We start from the raw sequence: 26,249 nt of genomic DNA, 5'->3' as shown, positions 1-26,249 counted from the left end.
ATATTCCAAGGTTTCTTTAAAGAACCTTTTTCCATCTGCAGAGTCAAATAAGTGACTGGACTGAGGAAAGGATTCAAGCTGGACCAGTATAATACTGGAACTAACACTGCGCTGCTTAGACCTGTATGATTTAACAGTTTAGTCGAGTACCAGCACTTGAAATTGTTGTGTTTTTGCTACTGAATTTCACTCTCTTACCATTATAAAACCAGTTCACAGTTCTAAATGTTTGAAATGATCAAAGTTTCTCTCCTGGTTTGTGTTTGCTGACATCAGTGGCAGCATTTGGGGTTAAACGGTCTATAAATTAATTGTAAACCCTTTCTAAGTGGTGGCATTTCCTGGTGGTCAATTTGGTTTTCTCCGCAGTGGTCAGATTTACAATGTGGTTGCAGCCAGGGTCATCTGTGGCATTCACACCTCCAACACACACACATAAATTTGAACACACACACAATGCCTGGAAGCTCATATGATGAAGACGTAATAAGGAAAATCTCACACAGTGTTCTGCTGCACTGTCAGACTGACCCTGTAACTGATCTGACCTGCAGAGCCCTGTGTCATCTGTTGCAGTGGGTGTGGTTACTAAGAAGTGTGGTGATATTTAATCACCCTGGCACACGAATACAAATGGGGCCGATTTTGTTGCATTAAACTTTTAAATTTGTTGCAGAAACTTGGAAACAGAATCTCTGCTCTTTCCAGGAGGTCGCATACTAATGTAGGTGGTAGACAGAAAATGAATTGCCAACTATTTTGAATAACTGTTCTAGTTATTTTTTTCGGCAAAAATGCCAAAAATTCACTGGTTCCAGCTTCTGACAAGTAAAAAAAAAAACGTTCTGCTTTTCTTTGTCGTACATGACAGTAAACTGAAAATCTCTGGGTTTTGGAATGTCAGCCCAAAGAAGACAAAACGGTTAAGTGATTAATTGAGAAAATAATTAACAGATTAGTAGATTGTGAAAATAGTCGATCAAAGAAACAATCAGCATGTTGGTAGAGTTTTAAAAAATAAATGAAAGGGGAGAAAATAGAACGAGATGGATGGAAGTGTATGATCAGGTGGACTGTCCATATTGACTCAATTTAACATTGAACTCAGCGAGATATATAAAAGTAGACAGACACATACACACACAGTGCTAGGTAGGTGTAATTAAAAACAAACTAGCAGGCCAGCAACCAGTTGGCTATTAACAACTCATCTTTCAACTGCAGAATGCACTTCTGTGTGTGTGTGTGTGTGTGTGTGTGTGTGTGTGTGTGTGTGTGTGTGTGTGTGTGTGTGTGAAACGGCATCGGTCCTCATAACATTCTAAATATGTTGAAGCAGATATCAAAGTGTCTCAGTGATTCAGTGTATTTCTGAATGACTGAGATGTTTCGATAGCCTCCTGCAGGCGCCAAGTCAGTTAATCGTCGCGGCTCTTTCATTGTCACACAGACAACACTGTTGATCAATAGCAAGCCGCGTTGACAGCACTGACCTTTAAAGGAACAAAGAGCCGGAAAGTCCAGATCAGAGGAAGGTATCGTGGTTTATTAGCTTCATTGCACCATCCAACTTTACCTCACATGGTGTAGAAACTTCTCCACCAAAAAGGCACAAACAGTTTTGACAATTCTCTTCAATAAATTGTGTGGATTTATTGTCCCTTTAGTGACCAAGCTAATGTGCATGCTAGCTGTTAAATAATTTACAATTAGCATATTGGTAGAGGTAGGGGCTGTAACTGGACCTGACTAACAGACTCCTCACTCCCTGGTACTAAGGAACTGCCAAAATACACAACAAAGCTCTGGTATAACTCAGTACTATATTACTATTACTATAACTTACTTTCTGATGATCCCACATATTTAGTAATTAGATTGGTTAACCCTTCCTTCAGAGTTCCCATGATCAGCATGTCGATTAAATAGTGGTGTAGTTAAGCTTTTGAATTTGAGCTAAAATTGAGTAATATTCTGCCATATACCACAATGTAGCCAAATGTGCTGTCACTCCTGTTTGGTTTGGTGCGTATGGGCTGGTGTGAAAGCTGTCGATTTAACTCTGTTTACTGAGAGTGCCCAAAAACATCTGATGAGGATCACTTCAGGTCAGAAAGCAAAACAGATCAACCACAGGATTTTGTGATAGTAGATGTGTGAAAATAAATAACTACTATTAAATCCATCTTCTGACTGAGGACTGTAAAGAAAGAAATCTATGTAGCCTTTATTTACACAGGATCATTTGATGACCATGGTAACACGTCAGCACATGAAAGGATTTAAGGATGTGTGTAGAGCTTGTGTCTACCACATGTATTGTAAAAGCGAGTGAAACATAATAACTATTCTTCCATAACATTACAGTGCAAAGGGTCTCAGTTTTTTGTCTGGTTTCTATCTGTTCACTGATTATAACATATGAGGCCCAGTTACAGTCTTCACTAATAATGCTCATAATCAGTTATTTCTTTGAGACACCAGAGAGATAAAGAAACTCATTAGATGCAGTGAAGCTGTTGCTGTCAGTCCACATGACTTCATGTTTACAGCTCTTGGTTCATTTGTAATAACTCAAAGCAGACCAAAACTAAAAGACAACGGATCTTCTTTTTTACACCTTGGTCCAAACTAAACCAACCAAACTACAGGTGTGAAAGTGCCTTATATGTGGTCAATTCGATTTGCTTTCACACCACAAAATAACCACACCAGACCAACACCTTCCTTTTCAAACGGTCCCTCACACCAGCATTTGAATGACAGCCACACTTTATTTGAACGGCACCAAACAGTGTTTGTGTACTGATTTATAACAAGTGTTTTAACTGTTATACCAGATCTTTGTGTGATGTGTTGTCTTGTATGATTTCAGTTTCTACCTCCAGCGGAGAAAGCACGCGAGGTGCAGACCAGTGTGGAAAATGAAAGCATGTCATTTCTCAAGTACACCATGCTTTATTCACCCAACATTTTCAACCATTCTGCCTTCATCAGGGTGGTGTCTGACATTGTTTCCAGCTACCTTATGTGTAGTCCACTGGTCTGTCACCTATAGATCACCATAGATACCAAGTAGACAAAACAGCATTATCATCATCCTTTTCCAACAAATATATATTCACAAAATGCTATTTTATTAGAAAAGAGAAATATAAATGAGTGTAAATATAAAAGTAGCCTGTGCAGTTTCATCTTCAGCCATTAATGAACCAGTATGAACCAGTGTCTAAAACATGCACGTCCTCCTTTCCCTTCCTTGAGTCCAAACATTATACAGTGATTTCTGCTTCTTATAGATTTGCAACACTTTTTATTATAATATTATTATTTATTATTGCACTTAGATTAAAATATAATGCTTCAAGCCCAAACTGACACAGGTGTGTGTCACTGAATAACTTGTCCCTCAGAAACCAGATTCAATAAAAGGAAAGTTGAATATAGGATCAAAATGGAACCTAGACTGGTCAGTACAGCTTGGAGGCTTGTACTGTCTAAATCACCTTCGATAGAAAGTTCATATATTAGTCCCAGAGGAGTCTGTGATCACACCTATAGCATGTTCCTTTAGGTAATACGTTTGTAAGATTTCCTCCTCAGGCAACAGTATATCTATATCTACTCATGCCTCCCCGTGACGAGTCACTGCAGCATGTGCTACGAGACAAATTTTTAAAGGCGTAAACCTACGTCCTGATTTGTCTTTACTTAAATCATAAATGTAGGAGAACACAATGTTAATGTTAGGGCTGTTAGCCTTAATTAATCTGCTGATTATTTTTGCAATGAATCGTTTTGTCTTTAAAATGACAAAAAAATACTGAAAAATGCCTGTGTCACCATGGTGACATCTTCATCTTGACATTGTCTTAACCAAAGATAGTCAGTTTATTGTCATCATGTGTGACAGGCAGAAGCTTTAAATCCTCTATTTGAGCAAGTGGAAACAGCAAATATTTAACATTTTTGCTTCAAATTGACTAAAATGATTATTCAATTATCAAAGCACTTGCTGTTTAATTTTGTGTCAAAAGACTAATCAATTAATCTAATCATTTAAAACATTTTTTTTAATTAATCAGTACAGTCCATGAATAGGAGTGTGGGTATAGATGTAAAATTTGAGCACCACCTTTTATTATTTTATCTCTCCTACAAATCCCAATAACATTAGTCAGTGAGTGAAACCAAAATGTATTTTACATTACACAGTAATGGTAAGACATGTGGGCGGTTCTCCTTTTGTAATTATTATATTTTACCAGTGGGAACCAGTAAGTATTTTATTGGGACCTGATTCGACAAAATTACTCAGTGACTCGAGGGCTATATTATACCCTTTCTCCACCAAAATTAGCAGGTATAAGCATTTTTTAAACGTAGGTAAACCTGCTAATAAATCTGATCGGCCCCTTTTCCACAGCCAGTGGAGTTTGCCTTTCTGTTTGGACTGAGGACACACACAAGTGCAAGGAGCAACACAGAGCACACACACACAGAAGCAGTGGAGAGACAATGAGCTGCTAGCCACAGTGCAAACTGGTAAAACTGATCTGTCACATCTCATCCCCAGGTTGGCGCTCCTGTAAAAGTGTCAGTGCCTCCGTGTGAAATGTTTCAATCAGTGATTGTGTGTTTTTAAAACTTATTCCGAAGGTGGGCTCAGTCTTTCATCCCAGAGAACAGAGTAGTTGTGGTGTTTCTGGTGTAATAGCACCGTTCTGGGCAGGTGACAGGTCTGTCCACAGTATTTGTGCTCTGAAAGACGTTACAGCAGGAAAAGAGGTGAAATTTAGCAGGTTCACCCTATCAACGCCAACATAATACCCACATCTACTGCAGAGTCATTTGACCCAGGTCTGAAGGCCGATCGTACCCTTTTCCATTGCCAACAATAGCTGGATGTTAGTGAGTCTTAGCAGGTTTTTTGACAAGTGGCAAAGGGGCTTTATAAAGCGTTACTGTAGCAACAAATCTGGTATTTTTTGAATGCAAAACAATATACTTAAAGAGTTTGGTGAATAAAGCATTGTACACCAGTGATGAGCTGTGTGTTGGAGTATTTCCTGTGGCGTAAATCAGTGGTTCTCAAAGTGGGGTCCAATGACCCCAACAGGTCCTTGAAAGGGTTCCTGGGGTCCCCAGCAAAAAGAGGCATAATGTATTTCCAATATAATTGCATCCATACGTAACACAATGACAGAATGTAGTATGACTATTTTGGTGATGGGTTTCAAACATTTTCTGTAATGAAACATCTAAAAGCAAAAATCTTATCAGATGGGGGATCCTGGGACACAGTCTTCTTCAATCAAATGGTCTAATTTGTGTCAGTTAAGTGGTCCCTGATGTTAAAATGTTTGAGAACCACTAGCGTAAAGATCAGTATATCAACATCCAGAGAGTTAGTGCAGCTTTATGGCATCACCCTCCAACTCAGCAGAGGAAAGAGAAACATCTGGTTTCTCTGTTAATCAGACTGTAAAGTGATTTGAACCAACGGAGTCAAAGTGAAACCAACAGCAGCAGAAACATTTCTCACACAAGACAGCAGGAAATGATGAAGACTAAGGACGAGGAAGAGCAAAGGTGGCCATGAAGATGTAAAGGTTCCTACCTGAACCAGGCCTCTTTTTTTCTTTATCTTGATCCAGATTTTCTTTTTCCCTCTTCGTATTTATGCAGTTCTACTGTACTCTACTGTAACCTCCTCTGCCGTCTACTGTACTCTGCTGATTTCTCTCCGACTGTGATACTCTGATGTCGTCTTTTTTACAAACCAAAGAGCAACAGCCAAACACACCCACCACTCACTCTCTCTGTGTGTGAGAGGGAGAGAGAGAGAGAGGGAGTGTATCAGGTGACTGCAGCAAGAGTGGCATGTGTCATCGCTATCTGAACCCCCGAACCCTCCGCGTCAGGTGTGTGTTTCTGTATGTGTGTGTGTGTGTGTTACTTCTTAATCCCCTGCTGCCATTTCCTCCAGGGAGAAGAAACTCTATCCCTAAGGACGAGAGAGAGAGAGAGAGAGAGAGAGAGAGAGAGAGATAGAAACGACCACACACACTACTTACAGATTATATTGGAGGATTAAAGATTAAATTACCCTGCTGCAGTCACTGCTTTTTGAGTGTCTGTGTGTGCGACGAGATCAGAGAGCAGTTGTTGTCGGTTCACACCATGTCCTGTTACACAAAGAACTGTGTGTGTGTGTGTGTGTGTGTGTGTGTGTTTGTCAGACACAAAACCAGCTGGTTCACAGGTAATAAAATAAACATTATAAATAAAGTGTCAGATGAAATGTTTCAGTTGTTTGTTGGCAGCAGGAACTAGTTTCGCTGTAACTCACTCCAGCCAACACTCAGACTATCAGTGGGTTTCCATCTTTTTATACACAGTATAAATATATTTTCATCCAAATTCTAACTGAATTTTTAAAAACTCTGCAAAAGAAGCTGCAAATCAACGTGTGTGTCCATCCGCTGCTGTTATGTGAATATTACTAGTAGTTTTAAGATAAACAGCTGGTGGTGCAACTTTTTCCAGTTGGTGTGGTGCAACCACTGCAGAAGATGACACAACTAAAAGATCGCTAGTCAAAGACTGGAAAATGATGTGATGAAAATAGGACATTTCTGTTTCTTCCATGTATCAGTCTGAGAGACATAAGGGTCTTGTCATCGATCCACACAGATCTGATGTGTTTATCAGTGGACGTTTAAGCCACATGCTTTATGATGTCACGTCATGATTAATTGATGAAGTCCGTTTCTGTTGCACTTGTTGCATTTTGTTTTAATCAATAAACAAACTTTTCATCCTCAGTGCAGTGCAAACAACATTTTTACAATACTGTTTAAACTCATACACAAACATACATACATACATTCATAAAAACAAGTGGATAGAAAACGTCTGTAGACAAGATAAAAAACCAGCTCTTTACTGTCCCATGTTTGTATTTGTTAACTTGTCACTTCACTGGTCTCGTCAACAAACTGCAGCTGGCACAGGTATGTGTTGATTAATGTAAATTTATTTCAAATTTAATTATTCAAACTTAATTAAAGTGCAAATCCCTTGAGATGCATCATCTCATTTTCACGGGGGTCCTCATTTCAGCACGTACCTCCCCCTAAAACTACAAACTGTCATTTTTACATTTCTGTTTGCGTAAAGGTTAAACAAACTAGACACAGCATGTTAATTAGTGAGGTACAGAGTCGGGCTAGATATTTCCCTCTGCTTCTAGTGTTTATGTGGAGCTGGACCAGCCACATCCTGACTCCAGCGCTGCTCTGTATCTCATTTCACTCTGTCACAAGTGTATTCCCCCAAAATGTTTGAATATGAATAAAGAAACTGTCCATCGGCTCCATAATCTCTGCCTGAGTGTCACTACAGAGGTGACTGTGGGTACAAGTGGAGCCATGATGGTGCCAGTTTTGCCCCTGGATGTCCCTACAGCACAATCACATGATCCCTCACTGGTTTCCCACTGCAGAAAACACTGCTGCTGAAATCACTGCAGCTGGAGACGAAGGCTGGAAGAACGCAGGATATTAATACACCAATGATTCTATGGGGAGGAGAATCCGTCTTACTACCGTCATCTGCATCTTAAACATTCCTCATCCACAGAGAAGGAGAGTGGTGGAGAGACATAGACTGAGAGTGGTTTTGCTGACAGCAGCATTAGACATCACACCGCATTATTATTAAGCAGAGAAACACACATTAACATAACAAGCATGTGTGTGTGTGTGTGTGTGTGTGTGTAAGTAGGTCACATTCAGATCCTTCTTCATCCAAAATGAACACACACACACACACACACATACACATGCACACACACACAGCAGACCAATCAGGGATATGAAAGCAGACAGGGGAGCTCCAGTTTGAGTCTCAGTAGAAAACAGTAGAAACTAACATAAACAGAACATATCCACCTACAGTAGAGATTTCATTAGAATCAAACTAACATTGAGCTCTAGTGGTAATCAAGTTTGTCCTGTGGATGGCGCTACAGGAAAACTCATGGTGTCATTCAAATCTAAGAGGTGCATCTTCTGTGGAGCCGGAACATGATCAGGAAATTTCATGGAAACCTGACCTGTTGATTTCTAGATCTCTTTCACTTTGGGACGCTATTGTACAGTAAGAATTGTTGGACAAACTCATGTTCCAGCTCAAGACAGAAGGAAAATCTACCACACTGTAGAAACTTGAAAAACTTTGAAATTGCTTTCATTGGAAGACGTTTAGTACACTGGCTCTGCTAAAATAACAGTAACAGAGCTAGTTGGTCAACATCAGATTAATTGTCAACTATTCTGATCATTGAGTAATCGTTCTAGTCATTTTTTAAGAAAAATACCAAACCAATTACATGGCTACAGATTTGGTGCTTTTTGGTCATATATTACAGTAAACTGAATATGTTTGGACTCTGGACATTTGGCCAAATAAAACTATACAAATACATCACCCTGGGCTGTGAGACATTATAACAGACTTTTTTTCATTATTTCTCATTATATAGACCAAATAATTAATTGAGTAATCAAGAACAATTAACCAATATGAAAATAATGATTAGTTGAAGCCCTAAATGTTAACAGTAAAACACATCTGACTTTTACTTTGAAATTATTGAAAACAGTGGAGTATAAAAAAGAGAGTTTCTTATCTGATCAATCCCTTTTTGGGGGGAGGGGGGGGGGATCATTTTTTTGCAGCACCAGTGATGCAGACTTTAATATCTCTGTGTTGAGAGAGGCTACTGCAACTACTTTGAAAAACCCCAGCAAATGAAACCAAACTGAGCAACCTGGCAACTGCAACCACAACGGGCAACTGGCAAGCTCTACAAATGCCACCATAATGAACAACCAAAGAGACGACAGAGCTGAAATGTATCAGTTAAATTGCATTTTCACAAACTTTTGATTTTGTATGTGTCAGTTTCTGAGAAAAACAAATAACATCTATAAGCAGTGAACTATGACGCTCAGGTTTAATCTGCAGAAATAAAACCAGACACACACTAGACAAGAGAATCCATTGTGTGTGTTTTTGTCTCACACACACAAACACACTGCGCTGTGGTGATGAGAAGCAGTGTGTGGGTAATCACAGCAGTCACGCTATCTATAATGAGAGGAATGTCAGACGGACACACAGCAAGTAGTCACTGATCCAGTGGACCAATCTCATTATTTTCTTCTATTTCAAAATACTGTTTCGTCCAGGAATCTTCTGGAAGCTCTCTGCACAAAAGGATCCTTAATGTTCATTTAGCTACTGATGCACCTGGAAACAGTTCCTCTCTGTGTGAATAGAGGCAGTCAGATTTCCAGTTTGAGCACACATAAGAAGATCATCACATTTAAGGGAGCAAATAAGGCAGGAGAGGCTGCACAGTGTGTCGCAGTGTTTGTAGCAGGGATCTGAAGTGAGCAAAATCCATTGTTTTTCAGGCTGCTCCTCCACATGAAGTACATTTCAATTAGTGTATGCACCTGCTTTTAGGTGCATTTTTAATTTGTGCCAAAAACAAACAAACAAAAAAAAACAATCCTGCAGTGAAAATGCCAGAAAGTTGAAAACAAAAGCCAAACTGTGGCTCACTTTTTTGAGGTAGAAAAGTTTGCATGTAGAGAAAGAGAGCATGATGGAAACAGATTTTTAGCCACACAGCCAGCAAAATGTAGGTCTGTCCACCACTTTGGTCCAGACTGAAATATCTCAACAATTACTAGATGGAGTGTCGTGGGGTTTGGTGCAGCCTACACTCTCATGGTCTCCAGAGGATGTATCCTACTGACTTTGATGATCCTCAGACTTTTCCTCTCGTGAAACCAAGTGGTTCACATTTGTGGTTTTAAGTAAAACATCTCATCAGCTCTCAAACTGGTAAACACCTCCATGTTCCCCTAAAGATGAACATCAAGATGATCACATTTTTTATTTGTCCAGTACTTTGGATTTTGACCAAATACCTGCGAAAACATTATCTGTCTCAGCTGTACTTAATGTTCAGTGCTAATTAGCAAATATAGCATACATACTAAACTAAGATGGTGTACATAGTAAATATTATACCTGTTTAACATCAGCATGTTAGCATTGTCGCTGGGAGAATTTTAGCATGTAACATTTAAGACACATGTTCTTAAAGCCTCACAAAGCAGGAGCATGGATGTAGACCCTGTCTTGCTCACTCTGTCGTCTGATTAAACAATATCTAAAGTTAAAGTGATGATTTTCAGCTTTAAATTGAGGCATTCACATCCATACTGACTAATCTCAGAGTCTTGTTCTAATACACCTTGATGTATCAGTCGAGATGTATTACTATACTATAGTATAGTAACTGTATTATATACTATTTTCTGAAGATTAAGATCTGCAAAAACAAAGCAGCCAGTAGGCAGCTGTTTTTCTTGTCTGGAGGGTTTCTACTGTCTTTTGGTTACATTGATATCAGACTGGAGACATTTTCAAATACTGCTGGAATACTTTCCACAGGTTTAAATAATTATATGTTGATTGTCAAAATAGCTTAGAACATTTGAACTTAAAAAGTTAATTGTCATATACTAAAACTAGCTCTAAATTAATGAATGAACTGAATTTAAGTACAAGTTTCTGGTTGTGTAACAGTGTAACATATTGTTAAAATCAGCTCCCATCAGCCTTTGTCACGTCTTCTCTTTATCTATAGTACATTTTTTATAATTTTTCAAAAATGTGAGCTCAAAACAAAAACAGATGGGTAAAATGTACATCACTTCAATGTACTGAAATAACACCACAATAAAGTAGAAAACAGTGCAAGAAAATCAGATATTTTGTTGTGATGTGTAAATAACTAAATGATTATGATCACCCTGGGAAGAACAGCTGGATCTGTCTCTGAGACGATGACAGTTTTCACCGAAGCCACCATTTAAACTGAGCACACAGTGAGCAGAGACTACAGGGCCACTATAACCTGGCTACAACCTGAGTTCAAGGTTTGAGTCCAGGTCACGACCTCCGGGTCATGTCATCCCCACCATCCCCACAAAAACAACACTCTCGCACATTAGACACACCTGTATGCAGACACAGTTTATACTGTGTATAATCATTCAGCCAGAAAAAAAGACAGTAACACTGAAAAACAAATTGGCTAATTCTGGAGCTTAAACAGAAATAGACAGGAGAAGGATTTCCTACCTCGACTCAAGAAACTACTCCACATCATCAACAGGGAGACAGCTGTCTCACCTCCTCCTCCTCCTCCTCCCTCTGCTCTGTATCATCTGCTCCCCCGATAACAAAATGCAGCGAAGAGAAAACACAAACCAAACAGCAGAGAATCGCCGTCTGACTGTCTGTGTGAATGCAGAGAGGCACGTGTGTGTGTGTGTGTGTGTGTGTGTAGAGGAGGGCGACCGACACAGCAAGAAAGAGACAGTGTATGTGAATCACTGAGGTGATGATATTCAGGGTGAGCGGTGATGACAGCCCCTCTGTCTCAATGGAAATCCCTCTTTCTCCGTCTCTCTATCTCTGTGCTGCTCTCTCGCTCTCACCCAGTTCATGGCATCGTGATTCAAAAAAGAGAAGAGGAGGAGAGGAAAGGAAAGAAGAAGAGGGTGTAAGCTTTTAGTTTCTTCATTCTCAAAAACAAAATACACAAAAAAAATTAGACAAGAATGAAAAGAAACTGGTTAAAATGACTAATTTAACGAAACAACCAACAGGGAACAAAAATGGTAGGACTAACTCAAATAAAGGAAGAAAGATAAAATAAATAAAGCAAAACTGCTTCTACCAGTCCTCCGCAGGTTTACTAGCCCCACAACCAGTTCTCTGCTAATCCTCTATCAATCTGACCTAGACTAGTTCTACCAGCGCTCTACTCATTCAACTAGCTCCAGATTTCTAATAGACCTTGACTACTAGTCCTCTGCTAGTTCAGCTACACCCACAGGTTTTCTACTAGACCTCGACTAGTCCTCTACTATCTTTCTGTTATCTATTCTACAAATTACAAGGTCAAGTTTGATCCAGACCAGACCTATTTCTACCCTGACTAATCCTACCAGTCCTCTACCAGTTTTGCTAGTCCTGCAGGTACTCTACCAGACCTTTTAGTCCTTATAGTCCTCTAGCAGACCTACTCAGTCTTCTTCAGCCTGATAGCCCAAGCAGTCTTTTACTTGTTTAGTTGATTCTACTGGTTTTCTACTAGGTCTCTACTATTCATATCAGTCTTCCACACATTCTAATAGCCATACTAGTTTTCTTCTCATTTATCTACTATCTGTTAGTAGTCCAGAGTTCTACTACTCATACTAGTCTCATACTTCTACATCTGCTAGTCCTATAGTTTTATACCAGTCCTACAGTTTTGCGAGTCCTGGTCCTCACCAGTCTCCTGCTGTCACATATATGGGTGTGTTGGTTGGTTTCATATTACTGTTCTACCAGCCCTCTACTAGCTCCTCTAGTATTACAACTTGTCTACTGGTGGTGACAGATGTGTGTCATGTGGATGCAGCATCACAGGTTCAAATCTGGTCATATGGCCCCATCCAGCCACCAGCTCCCACCCTCCCTTCCTCTCTGAGCCTATTGTCACCACTGTACAGCTCTGTGAGTGTGTGAATCTGTCAGCAGAGTCTATTCATACACTGCTGAACACATCAATGCAAGACCACGCATCAACACCTGCTCAGTCTCTCCATCACACACATACACACACACACTGCTGCAATGCGTGTCTATTAATAACTGTCTGTATCTCAGCTCATTATATATGGGGTATCAGCAGGACAATATGTTGACCTTTATTAGCCCAGGAGAGCTAATTAGAGATACACACACCGTGAAAAAGAAAGGAAAAGGTGGATTTTGACATTTTCACTGTACTAAAGAAACGTCCAAACAGGAACACTGAGGTTCTCAGTGAAAAGAAAATTTATATTTTACCCTGAGAATAAAATAAACTTCATGTGCCCTCCTGAAAATACTTCACAAATCATAACGCACGAGACAGTCAAAGCACATTAATGTCATTGTCCTCAGTACCCAGCAACAGAGAGAAGAGGAGAGGAGAGGAGAGGAGAGGAGAGGAGAGGAGAGGAGAGGAGAGGAGAGGAGAGGAGAGGAGAGGAGAGGAGAGGAGAAGAGATGAGACAGGAGAGAGGAGGAGAAAAGGAGAGGAGAGGAGACAGGAGAGAGGAGGAGACAAGGAAAGGAGAGGAGAGGAGAGGAGACAGGAGAGAGGAGGAGAAAAGGAGAGGAGAGGAGACAGGAGAGAGGAGGAGACAAGGAAAGGAGAGGAGAGGAGAGGAGAGGAGAGGAGAGGAGAGGAGAGGAGAGGAGAGGAGAAGAGAGGAGAGGAGACAGGAGAGAGGAGGAGACAAGGAAAGGAGAGGAGAGGAGAGGAGAGGAGACAGGAGAGAGGAGGAGAAAAGGAGAGGAGAGGAGACAGGAGAGAGGAGGAGACAAGGAAAGGAGAGGAGAGGAGAGGAGAGGAGAGGAGAGGAGAGGAGAGGAGAGGAGAATAGATGAGACAGGAGAGAGGAGGAGAAAAGGAGAGGAGAGGAGACAGGAGAGAGGAGTAGACAAGGAGAGGAGCTTTAATATTATAAATGTTATTAGTCTCATGTGACTTAATCTCTTCATTTGCACGGAGCATGTGGATCATGGGAATTCACTTCTTTCATTAGTGACTGAGCGTGTGTGTTTGAGTGTGTGTGTGTATGGGTGTGTGTATGAGTGTGTGTTTGAGTGTGTGCGTGACTGTGTATACTGCCTCCTAGTGGTCACTAACTGCCACTGTGGAGAAGACAGTTTACTTGCTGGTGAGAGGAACCTCTCCACAGCACATCCAAACCATTTAATATCATGGTGATGTTCTCTCAAGGTCAGTCTGAGAATATCATAATTTCATTAAATAATTCATTTTGCTTCTGCTTCTGCTGCCGCCTGTGTGTCTGTAACCCTGTATTTTTACCGCACTTTAATTTCATGGCTTGAGTTAGTCATTTTGTCCCTTCAGTTTGTGTTTAAAGAACAACAACAAGTGAAAAAACAAATGAAGAACAACTAACAACACAGTTGCACTATAGCACAATTGTTAGTCACCCAACGTTACTAAGATATTATTGCTGATTATTAGGTTTATTATTATTTCAATTTGTTAGTAGTTTGTTCCATTTTGTACCCTTCCTTTAACCCTCTTCTCCACTTTCCTGTGGAAGGTAAGTTCTCACTGAGCCAACGTCCAGATATACAGTTATTTGCCGTAACCAGTAGAATATTTAAGTATGAATGTCTTGGGTCTGTGTTTTGGGGATATCTCCAAATTGTTGGTTTGTTGTGTTGTTCCTGTTAGTTTATGTAAAGAAGAAACATTTTAAATATGTGGGTGCGTGAAGGATGTGAGCTCTTCCCTGACTGGAGAGACACAGGTTTATACTGTAGGTACTGACAGTGCTATTGCAGGAGTTATTTTGATTTTTTAAAAACATTGTGTAAAAATTTGAAGAAAGGAAAGGGAAAGGAAAGAAGACGAGATCATTTGCATTTATAGCCCTAATTCATCCCAGCAATCCTACCTGTGATCGCTGTAACTAAAGAATACACAGTAATACATACAAATAACAGTAATAACAGTTTTTTTTAACTAATGATTGAGGGGCTCACATATCATGCCGCCTGTCCTCCTGCAGCACAACTGTTTGTACTGGCTGTGATGTCATCTGACCTGAATGCTGATAGGCTGCTCAGCCAGCCAGGTCACTGTCACAAACACACACACACACACACACATGGCCTGGCCTGCAGAAGCTGAGTTCAGGCCAAAGAGCTTTTCATGGTCGAGCGAGCATCACGTAATGGACAGAGAGAGAGAGAGAGAGAGAGTGAAAGACATGACCATTCAGGTTGGTGTATGTGTGTCTGTGTGTGTGTGTGTGTGTGTGTGTGTGTGTGTGTGTGTGAAAGAGAGAGAGAGAGAATGTGTGTGTGTCCAGAGTGAGATTTAATCTTTAATCAGTGTTATTGTAGCCTGTACACTGATATGGACCAACAGTATGTAATTACAGCTGTTGCACATACAGACACACACACCTGTGTATGTGCGTGTGGATTTCAGTGTGAGATTGTCTTTCTCTTTCCTGTCTCTCCTGACATCATCATCCCACAAACTGTAATTAGGTGTATTATATTATATTATATTATATTATATTATATTATATTATATTATATTATATTATATTATATTATATTATATTATATTATATTATATTATATTATATTATATTATATTATATTATTCTACTGATGTCTTGTCTTTTGTAGCCCAACCTGAAGGTCTGTATAGATTATACAAGTTCCGTATTGTGTTTATGATCAAGAAAATAAGGACAACAAATTGAAACACTACACTGAAAGGTGACTCACATAAAGATGTCACCACAGCAGATTTCATGGAGACAGATACTTAAAGGGACTACCACCAAATATAATGTAATGATAAGAATCAATGCAGGCAAATTTGACTGTGTCTTTGAGAAATGTCACTGTGGTTTCAGAGCTGAGCTGTGTCCCACTTTAATGACCTGCTGCTGTCTGCTCCACTTTAACTCCTTTACATCTCACAGCACACTCTCACTCTGTTGACCAGCAGTTTGACTTTAAAAAAACTGGGTCTGAATCACTGAAGATGCTCTGAAACGGTTCCAGTCACATCTGATCACAGAACCATAGAGGGTCAAGCAATGTGAAAAGCTTTAACTGTAATTTTACCAGCAGAGGACACTGGAACTACTGTGTATCCTGCTGCAACGGTTAAACTGTGAAAAACAATGACAAAACTTCAAGATCGACTGGTCGGATTCATCCCCTGGGTACCATGAATCTTTGTTCCAAATTTAATGACAATATGTTCAATAATTCTTCAGATGTTTCCGTCTAGACTAAAGTGGTGGACCAACCAACAGTGTTGGGTGGGAATGCATTACTTAGCAACTGACAGGTGTTGAGGCGGAGCTAACAACAATCATAGAGAGTATAAAACTGCAGTGATGAGCTGAGTTAATGCAGAGTAAGTTTATCCTTTTAGGGGTCAATGTGAGATCCACACACACACACACACACACACACACACACACACACACACACATACACTGACCTCTCCCAGGGGCCAGCAGCTGTTGATGATGGATGAGCCAAAGTCACTCTCACACAGCACACAGACAGTCACAGACATACTTTACAAATTAATGTCCTCTTCAGCTCTTAATGTCCCTTTGGTTACCATGACAACTTGACAGAGTGCTGCCTAGGTATTTCCTCTCACATGGTAGAAAATGTACAATCATGCCAGGTGTAGTCTTTGTGCTGTGTTCAAGTGCAGCTTTTAACAGAAGACAAAATATGTGACTATTCAGTCACTGGCAGCGCTGCACACCAGGAGTCGTAGAAGCAGGACGAGCACTAGTCCTACCTGCGGTTGTGCTTGGTGGAGCGTTGAGGCCTGGGGTGAGGCCTGGGGTCGGAGTTAGTCTGGCAGACGGAGAGCTGAGCCCTGTGGACTGTGGAAGAGACCCGGACTGAGCCCCTGCTGGAATCAATGACATCACATTAAAACCTATTAAAACATATGAAAGGAGCTGGCAGTAATAAACCACTGCTGCTACTGGTACTGCTACTGTTATTACTTTTGGTGCTACTGTTATCATTGCAGCTGCTACAACTGCTACTAATGCTGTTGCCATGGCTGCTACAACTATTGTTGTCATGACTACTGCTGCTGCTACTACTGCATCTGCGGCTTTTACGTCTGCTAAGACTACTAATGATACTGCTAATACTGCTACTCCTACTACTACCACTGCTGCAACTACTGCTGCAACTACTACTGCCACTGCTATGACTAATGCTACTACTGCTGCAGCTGCTAGTATTAGTACTACTGTTGCTACTGCAGCTACTAAGACTATTACTGCTGCTTGAAGTTCTGTTTCAAGTTATTATCATCTTGTGCACAAAGCATATGATTACCTATTTAGTTATTTATTTTTTTATTTAAAAAATGTCTTCAGGTCTCAGGAGCTCTGTTCACAGTCATTTTGATAATGTTTTCTACTGCCTGATAAGCTAATTTTTGAAAATGCAGATACCACTGCTACTACAGGCACATGACAGCAGTGGGTGTAATGTACCTGCCACACGTCGTCCTGTCTCTCCAGCCTGGAGCTGTCTCACTCTCCGGAGGTGAGACCGGCCATTGTAGTGCAACTGGGCCTGAGCATCGGAGGTCAGCTGCAGGTTACACACCTCACACAGCGAGTAGGCCCCACCCTGACCTGGGACAAAACAACAAGGATGGGTTATAGGAGAAATCTACAAGGACAAGTCAGATTTTAGGAGAAAACAATAAGGCTGTAATGGAATAACAGGAAACAATGCAGAGCACTAGTGCTCAGTCACCTGGAGACGGAGTCTGCTGGACAGAAAGACTGATGCTTGTAGGTGTGGGTGTGTCCATTAGCTCTTGACACATCCCTCCAAAGGCAAAGATCTGCCCACTCTCCAGGAGCTGAGAGGGGCTAAGAGGAGTCTTCATCCCTGAGGAAAAAGGAGAAAAGAGAAAGACACATAGATGACAATCTCTGATGTTGATCCCCCTTAATATTAATGTGTAGGTGACAAAAGATATAAGAACCAAACAGATGCTCACACATCAGTATGAATTAAAATGCTTAATTAAAACCTCATGAGCTCTGAGGTTTTCTTCCCCTCTGCAGTAACTCTGTTAGTGAATTAAATCATCTACCGTCCTAAGAACAAAGTGCCAGGGGGCAGTACAGTACAGAAGTGTTGTCATTTATTGTTTAATTGTTTATTATATAATGATGTAAGAGCTATATTTTTTTGTAAAATGTACTTAAATTCTGATTATAAAAAGGAAGATTTTAATGGCAGATTTTATATGTAGAACATGGGACAGAAGACAACGTTCTGTTCAAAATGTAATGTAAAAAGTTTCACCACTGCAACAGTGTTTTTCTTTTCGGAGTCCATGTGGTCTGGGGGCTTGTATTTGCTGACACAAAATAAAATAACTAACTGACTAACGACAGAGAAAATAGAAAGTGAGCAGCTACAGTGGTTCACCAAGTAGCTCTGTGAGTAGTCATTACATCACCAAACCCCTAGAGCCAAATATTTAGCTAACACACAACATAACACATGAATTTTGCTGTTGTGACCTGCTATGACGAGGTATAAATACAAATGAATTTCCTACACACAATATATAGTCAATACCAGCGGTAATTGTTTTTATTTTCTTAGCAAAGTAATACTGAGAGACACCACAGACATGACACCAAGATGTAAAACAACAGTGATCCGGCGCAGCAGCAGTACATGCAATGCCGATGTAAAGGTGACATTGAACATTGACAAGATCACAGTAACGACCACAAAAAGAGACACTCGCTGAGGAACAGACAGGTGGACAGATAGACAGGTACGAGGCCTGGGTTACACCGGATGCAGAGTGTGAGGCATCAAACGCTTACAGGGAAAGTGATGAAATAATGAGTAAGAGGAGAGAGGAAGGATGACATATGACATATGTGTGTGTGTGTGTGTGTGTGTGTGTGTGTGTGTGTGTGTGTCAGTCCTTGACTGTGTCCATCTGCTGTCGTGTCAGCTCTGCCAAGTCACATGACCTCTCACCGGACACACACACGCACACATATTTTTTTCATGACCTATGTACATCACTACTGTATATACTGTATTAAAGGTCCCTTCACTTTGGATAGATCATTAAGATATTAATAGTAAACCACTGAGCATTGGCACAGAAGGAGCCATAACCTAATGGTATTTTTTATTTCATATGATGGTGTAGCAGCTGCTGGTGGTCATGCACTCGAGAGGAGGTCTCCATAATATACCAGCTGAACCAACTATGCTAACTGGCAGACATGTAAGCCTTCTGAAGCAAATGTATAATTTTGGACTTTATAAATAAAACTGACTTGAATTAGGTAGCCACTAATGTTATTACATGCCCATGGGTCACCCTGTACAGCTGCTATGGTGCAGTGTTTTGGTGCTGATCGCAGTGACTATGAAACTGTTTTGCAGTTGTACATTTGTTCTGAAGGAAATGTAATGCAGCCCAGATCATGTTTTCTATTAATTAAGCGATGAAATGTTAATTTACTGAACAGTGTTGTGCATGAACACATTAAAAGAGCACAGGCAGTGAATGTGCTCATGTTTATGGGGAACCATGAGCTGAACATATCCAACTAATATGAACATGAATATTGTTAATAAGGTTGCAGTAATGCATCAAAAAACATCAGAAGGACTGTTTTTCTTTTTCCTTTTCCTTCTTTTTTTTTTTTTTACTGTGGCACCTAATGATTTTATGGCTGTTCTGACATGTGAACTGAAATTACAGCATATCTTTCAGCTAGAAACTATGATGAAACCAATGGTGGAGCCTGTAATTTGGTTCATGCAAGCGAAATATAATTCTCCATTGCATCTTCAGTGTCTTTTTTCACTTTCAGCATAATTAAAAATGTATAGAGCTGAATTACATTTGTAAACTGATCTGGCTGAGTTGTCCTGCTTTATGACACATTGTTTAAGTGATAAACCATAAACTCACGTTGGTTTTTCTTTGCCTTTAAACGTAATCTGCGTGATGATGAGTATACAGTAATGTGGCAGTGACTGGGGGCTGGGGATGGATGGGTAGGAGGAGATATTTCAAAGTTTTTTCAAATTTCCAGCGCAAATTGAAATGCACTGAAAAACAGGTGGATGGCAACCGACCTAATGAAATGCTTTGCAGCTGTCAGCGACGGAGCAAAATTATGATTATTGACAAATGTCCGACATTGCAATTTACTGCTCGCTATAGATGTGAATGAGGGACTGAGGGACTGATTTCAGACAGTGTGAGTTTGAATGAGGTTTTCTTGCTCCTGGAACCTGGAAGTTTCACCTCAACTTTATTTTATAAAAATATGTGCTGAGGCTCATGGGTAATGTAGTATTTAGAGTAATTTGAGATACCAAACTCAGAGAAAAATGTAGGAAAATTTGTAATGAAGGTGAAACATCTGTAACTGATGGGCATATTATGATCAAGTTTAGTTATTCAAGTGACTCCACTGCTTTCACTCTGTCTCTACCTGACTCTCCCTCTCTCTCTCTCTCTCCTCCAGCTGGTTGTTAGTGGTCGACTTTATGTTCTGCAGACAGCTGGTTAATCTGCCACTGTGATGAATTAGCTACAAAATGCACATGCACGCACACACACACACACACACACACACACACACACACACACACACACACACACACACACACACACACACACACACACACAGAGCCAGCTGATGCTGACATCAGCTTTAGCGAGGGAAGGATTAAATATATCTGCTCTATTGAGCTGGGAATTACACAATACACACACACACACACTAAGGTAAATAGACACACACTTGCTCACATACACACATACAAAGATTAAGATGCAGACAAAGAAAGAGCAAGTCAGTGAACTGAGCACTCAGCATCAAAATGAAATGAAATGTGTATTTACCTTTACTGTTGTTACGTGTATGTGTGCGTGTGTGTGTGTGTGTGTGTGTGTGTGTGTGTGTGTGTGTGTGCAGGAGTCTAATCCAGGCTGACCAGGCAGTCAGTAATCAGAGAGGCCAGCAGCTGTGGGTTATAATCCGACACACACATACACAAACACGCTCACACACGCTCACACACACACTCACACACACACAAGCGACAATGTGATTCCTGACTAAAGAGGAAAAGCCGAAATATTTTCTTCAGTGTGATAAAAGCAGTTCGGTGCTTCAACACAACCTGAAGAAGTAAACGTTTCCATTTCTAAGACTTTGAAGAGACTCAGTAAGGTGTAAGAAACACTTCGCTGAGTGTCAGTCTCACAGTCTCATCTCCATGTCTTTAATGTCAATACGTGGTAAACACACCCCTCATCTCTCTCGCTCGGCCTTGGGCCACGCTGCTTACCTCACCTGTACGTGGCAGCTACCTTGCTGCGGCCACATCACCAGCGTTGCTGCAGCAGCTGGCCCTACTTTATACACAGAGTTTGTCAACATCTACCTCTCTCTTCCCATCTGCTCCCGTTTCCTTCTCCGTAACCATGTTTTCTCCCTTCATTTCCCCAGACCTGCCATTTCCCATCCGCCCACCAGATGTCCCCGGCCTTTCTCTCTGTCCCCATTTCCACTTGCTCCCCTGTTTTCTATTTGTGATCACCTGAGTCTCCCTGCCCACTCACACACCTGAGCCCAGTTCCCTCGTCACACTACCTACTATTTGTACTTGCCAGCAGCTCATTGTCAGTTCATTTGTTTATGTTCCAGGCTGTTTTCCCTTTGAATATGCAACCTGCATGGTTTTGTTTCCTGGTGTTTTCTCTGTATCTGTTACCTGTGTTTATTATCATGTGGCCAGCTCCTGCCTACTCGCCTGCTTGTCATCAGCCTGTAAACCATAGATATAAAGCTTCTTCACTGCATTATCCTGCCTTGTTTGGATTCTGTATAGCCCATGGTGACATATTTTGCCTTTCATAATTACCATCAGTAGTAGAATGCTTGATTTAATTTCATTAGAAATTCAATCTATATCTAGTTTAGGTGGGGGGCATTCAGATAAATATTCAGATAAAGCTTAGACATTGAAACTATGGTGAATGGTTATGTAGTGTTGCTGGTATGATGGAATGACTACTGGCAAATCTTTTCACTGTCTATTTGAGAACCGTGCGCCTCGTGAAAAATAGATAGATGACGTCTCCAGCTGTTCTAACCTGTTACCATGGCGCCAAAATGAAGATCAATAAATTCAGTGACCGTCACACACAGGTAAGGTGAGCGGTGTCATCTGGGCATAATACATAATTTGGAAAGTAACTTCAAAATAACAAGCTAGCAAGGCTATCAAAAAGTTATTGATAGCAATGTTACTTTCATCTTATGGCTGGTAAATGTTTAAATAACTTTATCTTTCTTTATGCTTTAGATTTTATTTACTTTATTATTCTTTGTTTTTACTGTAAAGTGCTTTGTAACTTTGTCAAAGGTGTTATAATAACAATTAAAAGTTATTACAATTACAGTTTAAAATAAAAAATGTAATGAAAGGAATCGTTTGACATTTGGGGAAATATGCTTATTTGATTTCTTGCCAAGAATTTAATAAAATATAAAGCTACAGCCAGCAGCTGGGTAGCTTAGCTTAGCATAAAGACTGGAAACAGAGATAAACAGCTAGAAGCTAGCAATCTTCTCGCCTAACCACTGACAACCAAGTGAATAAGCATATTCTATTCCTTTAAATATTCTAAATAGTGTCTGTACAAATAAATTATTTGTCTACATAGGTGTTTACCCACAATTTTTTTATTTTTCACTTAAGGTAATTTATTTATTTATGTATTTATTCATTCATCTATTTATGCATACCTCAAAAGGGAAAGCCATCTCACTAACAAAGCAGATCTATTTCACTGTAGAACAATATAAAATAAAAATTTTTGCCTAATGTTATGGGTTTATGTATTTTTCTATGTATACCTCAAAGGGAAAACCATCTCATTAACAGACCAGATCTGTTTCTACTATAGAAAAATACTAAATTCAATTTAACCACTGCCAGCTCCACTCACCATGATGTACTACCATTAACACTATTTGACTTTTGTTGGGTCAAATCCATTTATGTCCAAAATGTGTGTCAGCTTTTGAGAACCTAACAAGCGACTGTAGTGTGTGTGATTGTTCAGTGGGGTGTGGAAGCTTTTGTGAACTGTTGTTCTGGCCTGAAGAATTTTTTCAACCCTTCAACTTGTCTGACAACATGGAAAAACACTAAACATGGAGATCCAAGGTTTTCAGCATCAGATATGTTGTCTAATCTTATCTTTTCTTGCTCGCACACTATGTCGGGGATTGGACAAATGAGGGACTCATCTGATTGGTCAAAAGCCCTGAGTCCTGTTGGTGTGAAAGATAAAGAGAAGGAGACATTGAAGAGGGCACTAATGTATGTCCCTGTTCCCTGAAAGAGACTGTACAACACACACGCGGACACACACACACACACACACACACACACACACACACACACACACACACACACACATACGCACACACACACTAACCAGAGGGGACTACAGGACAAAGAAACTAATGGAGATGTGAAAAGACAGAGAGAGAGGTCTGAGAGTCGCTGTCTCTCACCCTGGGGCCAATAGCTGATAATGACAGTGGTCAAAGACACACACACACACACACACACACACACACAGTAAACAGAGCAGTGGCCAGCAGCACCAGGGACACTGAAAAACCCCCACTAGGTACAGTTTGATGTTTGTATGTTCGTCCCTGCAGGAATCTGAGATTCTACAATCAGTAGAAACCGCTGAAAACTCAAACAACCAGCTCATAATGTGCAGTTTATCAGGCAATACATACTGATACAAATTTCCATTTTCCCATAAAGCAATAATACTATAACAATCTAGGTTAAATAAAAACAAATCTTTATTTAGCAAACCATTTTCCCTACAAATACATCCACATCTGCACGTGCTGTTTCTTTTTGAAGACGTTTTCTCGGGCAGAGCCTCCTCCCAGGCTGTGAATGACCTCCAACAGGCTCCACAAGTTCAGCTCTCAGCAAACCATTTCATTCCTAACCTCAAAACCTAAACTGGAGCAGCTCTGACCTGAAACCACAAATGAAACACTGGATTTATTTGGCTTGCTGGGAGGAAGACCTACCTGACAGACTGAATCCAGGGCATAAAACTTTGATGGAAGGTTCATTTTCCAGGCTCACTCTTGACACAGCTGCCAACTCACATTTTCCTTACAAAACAAATGTTGTTAAATGACGATTCTAACCTGAACTAAAGCATGTCTCAGCTGGGTCTGCTGCAGAATAAAATCTTTTTATCAGAGGTGCAGTTTATAGACATTTTCATCTAATGTCTTCTGGTCCATGGGAAACATCATGATACAGACACCAAGCTGAATAAGTCCTGTGTGGATGGTCTGTAGCTATGAGCAAACATACACAGCAAATACAAAACAAAAGAAGTTTCCTGGGGATGCTACAATCTGATGCACTTGTCACCATGAGCTGTGTCCCAATTCAGGGGCCGCAGCCTTCAGAGGAAGGCCAAACTGAAATGAGACAGTCTGATCTATGGAGGATTTCCACTTTGCATCACCAGCTGTGTCCACCCTTAACGCTGCATCACAAAGAGCCGCTTCTGCCGCAGCAACCTTGGCAACGTGTAACCACGTGTAACAGTATTACTGTTTCCTCAATTCAGCCCAATGAAATTTGTAAAGTCTAGGAGAGCCGTCGTAATAGTAAATTACTTTATATCACTGACATGTCAGGTTAGCTACATTTTTTTTCAACTGTCATCAAAGTTTCAAAGGTTCATGGTGCCACCGGGAGTCTGAAAATGTACCCTTTTAATACATCCATGGTTGTGGCTCGAAGAGATACTCCTCCTACACTACACACCGCAATAATGGTGCAATAAAAAAAGTAAAACTGCAACAAACTCGTCAGCTCATTTTCCAGCTCCAGTGAGGGTAGTCATCCTTGCTTCATTTCTGTATCTGGTTGTATTTTCTGTATTTCATTGCTGCATGATGCATATGTGTTGACAAATTGCTGAATGAGTTTCTCAATTTGCTCTCAGGTCCACAGTCTGAATCACTTTCTGTTGCCTTATGAACTTTTTAACCACAGAGTCAGTGAACCTAGATAAATATCTTTATCTAGGCAAATATTAGATCCAAAAAAATGCTCAACATCAGTTTCAGTGTTTCTGAAATGAGGAGGAGGTCAGGTAGGAGGTGAGACGTGAGGCAGCGCTGCAAGAGAGGGAACTGAGGAGCCACATTAGCTAAATGGAAACAACTCACTGAGCCACACAGGTGGAAACACAGGTTTACAGACAGTCCAGCTTTCTGTTCGTCTGTTTTCTGGTTGTCAAGGAAGTGCTGTGTAGTAACAACACAACCGGTGATGTAAATGTGGTTGGTCCACTGGGAAACTATGACACACGTACACACACACACACACAGTGAAATGAAAGGTGGTCTGCAGTCTCTCTGTTCTGCGTCCACATGCTCATCCAGGTTGTTTCTAAAAGGTCTTTGTCCAACAAAATGAAAAGTAAAACAAACAAAAAAAACTTCCTCTACATCTTTGTCAAACAGTGATCTGGTTCCTCAGCCCCTCTGTCAGGTCAGCAGTATCACTGGATGACACACACTGTGTTTCAACACGTTTAAAGATTCAAACTGTCTGAGGGAGTCACAGGAACGCAGGACACAAATCAACCAAAAAGAGTCGCACAATTAACACAAAGAGAATTTAAATGAGACACAAAACAGTGTCACACAATGACAAGTGACACAAAATTACCACAAAGAGATGCAAAACCATGCAAAGTAAAATGCATTTACATAGCAATGTTCACAGATATAAGTCACAGAGCACTTTACAGATCCACATGAAAAGTAAAAGATCACAAATGAAAATGCAAAAAACACTTCTAATTTTTAAAAACACAACACATACAGAGCTGGTACTGCTATATCTGCAGTAAGATGATTGTCTGGTTTTGCCAATTTATTAAGCTAATTCTAACTCCAGCGAAACTGCTCATAATTTTAACTCAATTATAATCAACCTCACTGTTAACTGTTCACTCTCCAACACATACATCAGAGCTGTATTCCTACAGGTGCTAACGTGCAACATTTACGACTGCCTATTCGTCAGATAGTAAAAGGCGAGGTGGCTTTTATTGTGAAAAAGTAACAGGAAATGTGATTTTAGCATGACAACTATCATTCATGAAAAATGCATCTAAAAAACAAGACAACTGTCATTTTCAGCAGTTTTTTGTCTGTGGGTCAGTTTTCAATATTGAAAGGAGTAATTTGACAATCGTCTGATTTAGAGATGAGGTTACAGTAATCCCCTCAGTTAATACGACTCAGTGTGGTTATTATTCATGAGTGATTACTGAAGACCGATTCCATGTCTGTGGCTCTCAGTGTGAACAGAAGCAGTGTGGCAGAATCAGGGATTTAATTTGGATCACGCTCAGG

The 26,249-nt window shown here is 40.3% G+C and overlaps 1 protein-coding gene across 2 annotated transcripts in view; it reads right to left on the bottom strand.

Moving 5' to 3' along the window:
- The window catches only part of znf385b (zinc finger protein 385B), a 58,283-nt gene that overhangs the window by 19,746 nt on the left and 12,288 nt on the right, over positions 1 to 26,249 (bottom strand). Inside the window, exons 1-4 of one of the 2 annotated variants that reach the window (XM_071480248.1) lie at positions 21,103 to 21,302; positions 17,503 to 17,640; positions 17,235 to 17,378; positions 16,517 to 16,633 (exon numbers count right to left, since the gene is read on the bottom strand). In XM_071480248.1, coding sequence (XP_071336349.1) covers positions 16,517 to 16,633; positions 17,235 to 17,378; positions 17,503 to 17,638 — 397 coding nt within the window. In that variant the 5' untranslated portion in view covers positions 17,639 to 17,640; positions 21,103 to 21,302. Of the gene's footprint in view, positions 1 to 16,516; positions 16,634 to 17,234; positions 17,379 to 17,502; positions 17,641 to 21,102; positions 21,303 to 26,249 lie in introns of those variants that run through there. The other variant, XM_071480257.1, reaches the window with a different exon arrangement.

Source organism: Trachinotus anak, unplaced genomic scaffold, assembly GCF_046630095.1.
Source record: "Trachinotus anak isolate AG129_WGS33_773 ecotype Australia unplaced genomic scaffold, CSIRO_AGI_Tana_v1 ptg000001l, whole genome shotgun sequence".
Taxonomy (NCBI): Eukaryota; Metazoa; Chordata; class Actinopteri; order Carangiformes; family Carangidae; genus Trachinotus; species Trachinotus anak.
This window is presented reverse-complemented; position numbering and strand designations above follow the sequence as displayed.